Genomic DNA, 10,444 nt, shown 5'->3' on the forward strand with positions numbered 1-10,444 from the left:
ACGCGGGAGGGCCCAGCCGGCGCCCGGGGCTCCAGGACGCATGCGCGCCGGCCGCGGGGGGCGGGGGCGGGGGCGGGGCCGGGGCCGGCGAGGTCCAGCGGCCCCTTCGCGACCCAAGGCTTCGTGTTCTGGCTGGGACGCGGCTCCAGGTGAGCGCGGAGTTGCAGTTTCTACGCCAGAGCCGTGGAGGAAATCCTAAAGGGAAAAGCAGTATATTTCACTCCGTGAGAATGCAAATCCGTGCATGCCCCAAAGTGGCGATAGCGTTAAAAGCTAAGGAACAATCCAGAGGTGTGTGTTTCGTGAACGTCATGACTAAGGGAATCACGTTTCTTGTTTGTTAAAGAGCTTACTCAAATGGACAAGCAACGGGCCCAGGGCTTGAGGGCGGAACCCACGGGTCAGGCAGTGTGGAGAACGGGGGGTCTGTGCCCGAGACCTTGCCACTTCGCCTCCAGGACGCGCGCTGATGTTCCCCGCAGCACCGTGACGACTCCAGCGGCCGCCAGAAATAATGTTGGAAGCAAAAGTGAGGTCATGGAAAATGCTCCTGAGGTTCACGGGGTAAAAGAATTCCACGTATCCTCCAGTTCCAATTACGTTAAGCAATTCTCCTTTTAAAAAGAATGAAAGCACACCACCAAAATGTTCACAGTGACTAGATCTAGATTTTGGAATTACGGTAATTTTAAAATATCCTCTTTTGTATTTTTTTCTGAGTGTCCGTGGTTGCACAGTGAACATAAGTCTTAAGAGCATTAAGAGAGCCCCATGAAATATGATTTTCAGAAGATGACATGAGTTTGTTCTTTAAATATCTTTTCATTTTTAGGTTGGTTTTTTTTTTTTTTTTTTTTTTTTTTTTTTATCAGCAAATAAAACCACAAAACGTTTGGGATGTAGGAAAAGGGACAAAACAAGCCAGCAAATGAATCCACCCTCCCAGCACTCTGGCCACCAGTTAATTTTTGCTAATTTTGTTACATTATTTTCTTCGAATTTTCAGGTGAAAATGGTAACACACATACAATTTCATACCCTTCTCCCTGCCTATTAATGAGTAATAAAACCTTATATTACAAATATGTCCCAAAGAAGGGAGTGGTTCTTTCATTGTTACATACATAAAATAGGTTTTTTGAACATAAACCTCATCAGCTGAAAGAAAATGAAATAAACTATATTTTTTGCCATGGGAAAAGAATACGTGATGAGGAAGAGACCGATTACAGGATAAGATCTGTGGACATAAAGTCGTATGCAGAACGGTATGAATCTTAATTTCAAACTTTTAAATAATTTTATACAGCTTTGAAAGATTATATGTGCTACAGAAGCAACACAATTTGATTCAAACTATTGTTTGGGGGGGGGAAAAAAAAGAAAAAAAACAACTTTGGAGAGATCTTCCCCCACTGTGTTCCATGGTTATGTTCCTAAAATACGGTCTTGAGCCCAGACTGTTTTAACGTTAAAGCGTCAGAGATTGGTTATGTCGTCTTAGATTTCCTTTTCGTTTTTTTTTAATGTTGATTTATTTTTGAGAGAGAGAGAGAGGGAGACAGAGAATCCCAAGCAGGCTCCGATGCGGGGCTTGAACCCACGAATTGTGAGATCCTGACCTGAGCCAAAATTAAGAGTCAAACACTTACCCCACTGAGCCACCCAGGCACCCCTGTTATCTTGCATTTTCAGTACTTGTTCACAAGTAGCTTCATTTTCAAACAAGGACAAGACTTTTAAAACATGGCCTCAAAGGTAGAAAAAGGCAATTTTCAAGTACAAATATAATTTACTTCAAAATTCTTCTTTTTAATAAGGATTATCTTCAGCTGATTTTTAAAAATCTTTTAAAATGTTTATTTATTTTTGTGAGAGAGACAGAGAGTGAGCTGGGGAGGAGCAGAGAGAGAGGGAGACACAGAATCCGAAGCGGGCTCCAGGCTCTGAGTTGTCAGCACAGAACTTGACACAGGGCTGGAACCCAGGAACCATGAGATCATGACCTGAGCCAAAGTCGGATGCTTAACTGACTGAGCCACCCAGGTGTCCCTCAAAATTCTTAAATAAGTTTCAAATTTGGTGTCCTTTTCAATACCTGAACCCATTAAAAAGTAGGTAGAAATACTCTGAATTAATATTTCTCCTTGTTATGTTTTTGAGTTTTTTAGAAAACGTGATATTTGTTTGGGTAGCTCTTAGGAACTGAAATTTCTCCATTTAATTGAATGGAATAAGAATTCATAAATTTGTTTAGGTATAATGAAAACTAAAAAGGTTTTCAAAGGTATAGAACTTTCTTGCCTTGATTATATTAATTCTAATGGCTTCAAAACACTATTATTAAATATTTAATTTATAACAAGAGTATCAAAGGGATAGTATAATCAACTCCTGGGAATCCACCGTATTAACAAGTAAAACACACTTCAAAAAATTGTAATGTTTCACGTATTCTTGTTCAGGTTCAAATGGAACCAAGTCAATATAAGTAAAGAGAAAAACGAAATTCATCCAAGTTCATTGAAAAGTATTCGCTTACTGGTATTGATTTTTTTTTTAATTTTACCTATATCTGCAGCAAAATATTCGCCAGCCTGCAAAACTAAGCAAAATGAACCTGAACGTGCAGATTTACAGTTTTTAACCTGGAAACACATCATTTTGTTAGGACAAAAAAAAAAAAAAAAGCGAGATAAAAACAAAATGTGTCATTTGTTCCCAAGGCAGTAAAAAACAAAAAAAAAAAAAACAAAAAAACTTCAGGCCTCTCGGCCAGTTTCAATATATGTTTCAAAATCTGCAGGGGTGGGGCGCCTGGGTGGCTCAGTCGGCTAAGCGACCGACTTCAGCCAGGTCACGATCTCGCGGTCCGTGAGTTCGAGCCCCGTGTCGGGCTCTGGGCTGATGGCTCGGAGCCTGGAGCCTGCTTCCGATTCTGTGTCTCCCTCTCTCTGCCCCTCCCCCGTTCATGCTCTGTCTCTCTCTGTCTCAAAAATAAATAAACGTTAAAAAAAAAAAAAATCTGCAGGGGTGCCTGGGTGGCTCAGTCGGTTAAGCGTCAGAATCTTGATTTCGGCTCAGGTCACGGTCTCGTGGTTTGTGGGTTTGAGCCCCGTGTTGGGCTTTGTGCACTAACAGTGCTGACACGGCAGAGCCTGCCTGGGATTCTCTCTCTCTCCGTCTCTCTCTGCCTCTCCCCCACTAGCGCGCTCTCTCTCAAAATAAATAAACAAACTTTAAAATAATAATAATAATAACCTGCAAGCATAAGGTCCTTATCCCGTTACAGATTAATTCGGTCCTTAGCTACAGAGCTGGAGTGCTCATTTCTGGCTAATGGGTTGACGAGATGATGAGTAATCTTTATCTTCTCCTTGATGTGTTTCTGTGTTTGATTTTTCTTTTCATCGTGGAGCAAATGTGCCTTGTATAATCAGAAGAAAAAAAAAAAGCAGTTTCAAATTCTTAAAAGGAAGTCATTTAGGCGACGACTTCCAGGAAATAAATCTCCCTCTCGTTCTTTATTCATCAAAAATAAAGGAAGACACAGTTGGAAAAAGAGGCATTTTGGAGGCTTTCAAATGCCAGTTTGACCCCTGGGACAGGAGACAGAGAATCCACGCTTTGGGTCCCTGGCAGGCTCTTCGGCTAATTCCCCCCTGTTCCTTCCCCAAAGGAGAAAACGCGGGAGCCTGCTCAGAAGGACCGTTTTCTTTTTTCTTCTTGTTTTTAACCATTTTTTATTAAGTTTTTATTTTTATTCTGGTATAGTTAACATAAAGTGTTATATAATTTTCACGTATACAATATAGTGATTCAGCAATTCTATACATTCATTACTCAGTGCCCGTCATGATAAGTGGCCTCTATTTGTTGTTTTGTTGTTTTTTTTTAAGTTTGTTGATTTTTTGACAGTGGGGGGAGAAGCAGAGAGAGAGGGAAAAAGAATCCCAAGCAGGCTCCACTGACAGCGTGGAACCCTACACGGGCTCAAACCCACAAACCGTGAGATCATGACCTGAGCCAAAATCAAGATTCTGATGCTTAACTGACTGAGCCACCCAGGCGCCCCCCCTCTCCCATGATGAGTGTACTCTTTTCTTTTTTTTTTAATTTTTTTTTTAACGTTTTATTTATTTTTGAGACAGGGAGAGACAGAGCATGAACAGGGGAGGGTCAGAGAGAGAGGGAGACACAGAATCGGAAACAGGCTCCAGGCTCTGAGCCATCAGCCCAGAGCCCGACGCGGGGCTCGAACTCACGGACCGCGAGATCAAGCTCTGAGCCGAAGTCGGCCGCCCAACCGACTGAGCCACCCAGGCGCCCGCCCCCCCCACCCTCTGATGAGTGTACTCTTAATCCCCATCACCTGTTTCCCCCATGCCCCCCACCCACCTCCCTCTGGTGACCGTCAGTTTATTCTCTATAATGAGGAGTCTGTTTCTTGATTTGCCTCTTTGCCCATTTGTTTTGTTTCTTAAATTCCACATATGAATGAAATCATACGGTATTTGCCTTTGTCTGACTCATTTGGCTTAGCGTTATGCTCTCTAGCTGCATCCATGCCCTTGCAAATGGCAAGATTTCATTCTTTTCGATTCCATCGTGTATACATACCGCGTCGTCTTTACCCATTCCTCAGCCACTGGACACCTGGGCTGCTTCCATGATTTGGCTATCGTAAGTAATGCTGCTATAAACATGGGGGCGCACGTACCCCTTTGCATGAGCGGTTTTGTATTTCGAGGGGTAAATATCCAGCAGCGCCATAACTGGATCACGGGTTAGTTCTATTTTTAGCTTTTTGCCGAAACCCCATACTGTTCTCTCCAGCGGCTGCACCCGTGTGCGTTCCCAGCCCGAAGGGCCATTTTCTACCTGCCCGCTCGGAGCCTCTGACAGCTACAAGCCAGGAGACATGCAGAGAGGGGGTCTGGTGCTGTGACCCGCGACCAAGAGGCGTCCCCGAGCACTCACGCCCTACATAAGGGCCCTGGCCGGCAGGGGTCAGCCTCCACCCCTGGGGGCCCCACTCTGAGATTTGGGTCCGAGCTCACCACCCAGGCCCCCCAGCTCCGAATCCCTCCATCTTCCTGACTGCTCTGGGATCCACGGGGACACGTCCAGTGCTTCCAAATGCAAGGAGGAGACAAGGCGAGTCTGGGCAGGCAGCCCCCCCCCCCCCCCAGAAGTCCTCAAAGGCCGGCCGGTCTCAGAGGGAGAGTCATACCCTTATGGAGAGGCAGAGACAATCGGGGGTAAAGTGGCACAAAGATCCGGCAGCCGTACTTCCTTCCGCCGAGAGGGGACCGACCTCTCCCGCGCACCCTTGTGTCAGCACGGGGCTCGGTTGTGCTGAGTGACAGACACACCCTGACATCTCAGTGGCTTCTGCCCCGAAGGGCTGGCTGCTTCCCACTTGCACAGAGTCTAGCATGAGCCGGGCCGGGGCTGGGGGAGGAGGAGGAGGAGGGGGGTCTCCCAAACTGTGATTTTCAAAGTCGGGGAAGGTGTCAAAGAAAATACGAACGTCTGAATCTTTGCAGGTGCCAAAGTTGCAAGCTTACTTTGCCAAGGGTCTAGTGCAGCGTAGACGCTCGGTACATGGGGTCGAAGGAAGGAAAGGAAGATGTGTCTTCCCCACCCCCCCACCCCCCCCCACCGCCGCGGCCATGGGAGGGAGGAGGGGCCAGACGTCACCTTGGCCCTGTTTGCCTGGCATGTTTGAGCACGGCCTGCAGGGGCCTTCAGGCCCCAGCGCCCCTCTCTGGGCTTTCGCTCCCCTGCCCAGCCTGGGAGAGCTCTTCTATCTCCCGGCCTGAATATCTGCCTCCCAACGGGACAGTGACCTCGGGAGGCGAGGCCGGGGCTCCCGAAACCTGAGCACACTCATTCTGAGCTCTGCAGCAGTAAAGCCCAGACCCTTGTTTCCAGTTCCTCCTCTACTCGGGTGTGTGGTGCTGCTGGAGGAAACCAGCTTTTCTCAGCGTCTGAAATTCAGTGTCACCGACTGGGCATTAGTGGGACTCAACCTCCATTTGCTCATCTGTAAAATGGGAGGAATACTGGTCCCCTCCCCGCCTCGCAGGCATGATGGGACGATGGGTGCCTGGCATGCAGGAAATGCAATAAACATGTTCATAGATATACACGTGATGTATGTTCGTTTTTGTCAATATAAATATTTATATTTATAAACGTGTATATTTATGTACTGTTTTCCAGGCGCGTGTCTAACGGCGGGTGGCAGAAGGGAAGGAGCCTTCCCCTCCCTCCGCGCCCTCCTGGGGTCCAGTATCAGAGTTTCTCCGCGAAACTGGGCAGGTGGACGGGGACCCTGGCAGGCAGGAGGCCGGAGTCGGCCGCGCGCGGGCCGTTCGCTCACCCGCCACTGGGGGGCGCCGTTGCGCTTCGGGCCGCGCCTCCCAGCTCGGCTCCTGGCCACCTGCCGCCGGGCTCGGGAAATCCCTACTGGCGGCCCTTTTACGGGGCTAGAACATTCTTATCCCGAGCTTCCGGTTTCCCCAGCCAGGCCACAATAATGACGATAAGGACCCACTTATCTGTGTGTCAGAACCTCTTCTTAGGTTATCACTTGTAATTCTTAAAAATGTGCCCTGGAGGGATGTTATCAGTATCACTCAGGGTGGACACTGAGGCTCTGGGGGCGAGGGTGGCCACGTGGCTTCTAAGGGGCAGATGTTAAAGCCACCCCGGACCACATGGCCTCCCTCCATTACCGCCTACCCCAGCCTCTAGCCGCCCAGCCCCCATGAGAGCAGGTCCTGACCCACTCACTGTCCCTGTCCAGCTGGGAGCACTCCGATCACATAAGGAGAAGGAAACCTGGGCCGAATGACATCACCCAGCTCCGATGAGGAGCACCATCGCGGAGCCCTGAGTCCCAGGTCTCCCAGGGAGAGCACTCTAGAACTCCTCCCATCAACCTGCTCTGGTCTGAGCCCAGCTGCCCCCAGCTCTCAGACGCTTCATCCAGGGCTGGTGTTAGATTCAGGCTTCACCTGGGCCTGGGCCCCCTCCACGCTACCTGGGGGCCCAGGAGCCACAGGGCTGGAGAGCTGACGAGGAAGGTGACCCCCACCCACCCCCAACCTGCCTTGGGCCTCTCCCGCGCCCACCCCGCCGGGGCCCTGCCAACCCCGGGCTGGTGTCGGTCGTGGGTGAAACTCCAGGCCTGGCGCCCTCACCGTCGGCCCCCCGTCCCTCCTAAAGTAAACAGTTGCGGTGGTTCTGAGGGATCTGACTGCACACGTGTGCATAAGCATTGCCCCTGGACAAATTGAGAGTGCAATCTGGTGGCCTCTGGAAAGACGCGTAACGTGCGTACCCTTTCCGACGTGGCAATTCCTCTCAACTTTCCATCGGTCGTGGGTTGAATGATGCTCCCCAAGACGATGTGTCCACCCCTTAACCCCCAGAACCAAAGAATGTGACCTTAGTTGGGAAAAGTATCGTGGCAGATGTAAAGATCTTGAGACGGGATCGTTCTGGATTACCCACATGAAGCCAGAGGCAGAGGCCGGAGGGGCGCAGCCATCAGCCCAGGGACGCCTGGAGCCCCCCAGAAGCCGGAGGAGGCAGGAAGGATCCTCCCCCCTACAGCCTCCGGAGGGAGTGAGGCCCTGCCCACACCTTGGCTAATAAAGAAAAATACACACCCCTCTAAATGGAATCCGAGGACCCCCAGTCAACAGGCGGGAAGATGGGCACCCCCCGAAGGGCCCAGGGGGTCAGCCGCTGGTGTCAGAGCTGGGGCCAGTGAGGACTCCTCCCAGGACCCCTGCTCTCCCCCCGCTGTCCCTGAGCCCCTGACTGCCACAGAGACCGCACCCCACCCACGTGGCCTGGGGGACTCCGGCGATGACGTCCCCCATTGTGTTCTACACCCCACGGCGGATGGCACTTCCCAGGGACCTGCATCCCCGGGGCCGGGTGACCCCCTGTGACCCTCCATGGCCCTAGGAATAGAGTTTACCTTCTCCACCTGGCCAAAAAGGAGCCCGCCTCACCTGGGTGTCCCTCCAGCCCTCACCGTGCAGGCACGTCCCGGAGACAGGCCTCGGAGCCAGAGCCCCGGGGCACTCTGTCTCTTGCCTGCAACACAGCACAACACCTTCCAGGGCCTTCCGTGAGCCCGGTGGTGGGGAAGCAGGGAACCTGCCCGGGGAGACTTCGCTCTGGGAGAGACGGGGCGGGGGCGGGTTCAAACCCCCCCACCGTGTCTTCACGAACAGACCACATGGAGACAGACAGGGGTTTGCTACGAGCCCAGGGACAAAATGCTATAGAGGCGAGGCTCGAACGCTCGTTTGTTGTCTCTATTCTGGAGGCTGGAAGGCCGAGGTTGGGTCGCTCAGGAGGCCTCTCTCCCCGGCTCAAGGACAGATCTCCCTGTGCGTCCTGCTCCTCTCTTCTCATGAGGTCACCATGACTTAATCACCTTTTATGTTAAATTTTTTACATGTTTCTTTACTTTTGAGAGAGAGAGAGACAGAGCGTGAGTGGGGGAGGGACAGAGAGAGAGGGAGACCCAGAATCCGAAGCAGGCTCCAGGCTCCGAGCCGTCAGCCCGGAGCCCGACAGGGGGCTCGAACGCATGAACCATGAGATCGTGACCTGAGCCGAAGTCAGACACTTCACCGACCGAGCCACCCAGGTGCCCCCTTCATCATCTCATTTAAAGGAGGTCCCATCTTCAAATCCGGTCACATTTTGGGGTGCTGGAGGACGAGGAAAGTGGTGGAGTCCAGCCTTCCTCTGCAGACAGGCTGGAATGAAGGAGAAACACAGCCCGGCCCGGCCCAGACAGAGGGAAAATCAGGACAAGGTGTTGCCATCCTGGCCTCCAAAGGGCGGCAAAGTTGGGTTCTCTGAAGAAATAATAACAGAAAAAGACTCGGAACCTCAGAAAGGAACGGCGGCCATCAGACTGGTAAAGCCAAGGCTAAGCGTGTTAGACCATGAGGCTCCTTTCTCTTGAAGGACAGTCGGGGAGGGTGAGTCAGGGCTGGCCAATACGAGCCCCCCCGGGGCCCCGGGCCGCAGAGATCTGGTGGGGAATAAATAAACTCGGGGCAGCAGAAGGGTTCTGGGACCCTGGTAGGAGCTGTTGCTGGGACAGGACGTCTGTCATTCCTGCTGAGGCTGCAGGAAGATAGAAAAGCCTGGAGCTGCTGGGGACCATCTGTCATTTCCAGGGGAGAAGACGCCAAAAGTCGAGCAGTTCCCGCCCCCCCCCCACCGGCCACCCCCCCTGCAGCACCCCCGAAGCCAGGTGGGGCCGTTCAGTAAGGTGCGTCACCCCCAAGAGCGACATAACCTAAGGATCCTCCCTTCACAGGTGGGGAAACAGCCCAAAAGAAGAAGGCTTCTGGATCCTGCTTCTGGGATCTCACCCCTGGACAGGCTTATCCAATTGAACTACTTCCTGCCCCCGCGACTCTCTCGCCATTTGACCCCCTGTCGGTGCGGTGGGTCTAAAGCGAGGGCTGCTGGGTACGATCCAGGGCACCCGGTTAAATCCGAATTTCAGGTGAATGGTGAATCGTTTCTTAGTGTCAGTATATCTCCTACTGCGTGGGATGGACTTATACTAAAAAATGTGTTGCTTGTCTGAAATTCAAATGGAACCGGGCGCTGCTGTGTGTTTATTTGCTACCTTTTGACAACGCTGTCCGAGGCAGGGAAGGGAGATGTGGCAAAAAGGCAAGACCTCCTTCCTGAATCGTGGAGCAGAGGCGGGTGGTGGGGGTGGGGGGGTGAGTACAAGGGTGCAGCCTTGAAAAATAATCCTCGTCTCCTGCCAGAGGGCCCACGTCATCCATTCGTATGGATGGACGGTCCTCCACAGAGACAGTGAAAATGTACCAACCATCAACACTCTAGTGTGAATTAGTTTACAAAGCTGTGCATTTACTCATCATTGTCAGCAGTGCTGCAGGGAGGACACTCCACATCATTTTCCCCCTGAAGCATTGGTCTCCAGAGCACAAAGGATCAAATGGAAACTGTCTTCCTGTGGCTCTCATCCTCGGCTGCACATTTTGAATCACCGGGGAGCTTTACAGAGTCCTAATGTCCAGGCCACACCCATTCCAGTTCAACCAGGACCTCTGAGGATGGGGCCCAGCTGTCGTATTTTTCCCTGGGTGATTTCAACGTGCAACCAGATTTAAGAGCCAGTGGAAATCATCGTCCAGGGCCAAGAGTTCTAGTCCTGGTGAGGGCTGCTGTGGGCTGGCAGCCCACTGTATACCAGGCATCTTGCAGACATAATTCCATTCGATTCTCCCCACAGTCCCGCAGTGCAGACATGGTTCATCTCACCGGCCACACCAGGATGCAGGCTGAGGGTTGACCGGACTTCCTGGAGGTGACACAGCGGGGGGCTCACGGCCTGACCCCACAGCTCTTCTGCCAT

At 51.4% G+C, this 10,444-nt stretch overlaps 1 protein-coding gene across 1 annotated transcript in view; it reads right to left on the reverse strand.

Annotated features, from left to right (window-relative positions):
• LTO1 (LTO1 maturation factor of ABCE1) overlaps positions 1–10,444 on the reverse strand; it is a 23,377-nt gene extending 12,933 nt beyond the window's left edge. The window contains exon 1 of the mRNA XM_040465801.1: positions 10,351–10,444. Coding sequence (XP_040321735.1) covers positions 10,351–10,444 — 94 coding nt within the window. The remainder of the gene's footprint in view (positions 1–10,350) is intronic.

The sequence above is a fragment of the Herpailurus yagouaroundi genome, unplaced genomic scaffold, assembly GCF_014898765.1.
Source record: "Herpailurus yagouaroundi ecotype Mexico unplaced genomic scaffold, PumYag 569, whole genome shotgun sequence".
Taxonomy (NCBI): Eukaryota; Metazoa; Chordata; class Mammalia; order Carnivora; family Felidae; genus Herpailurus; species Herpailurus yagouaroundi.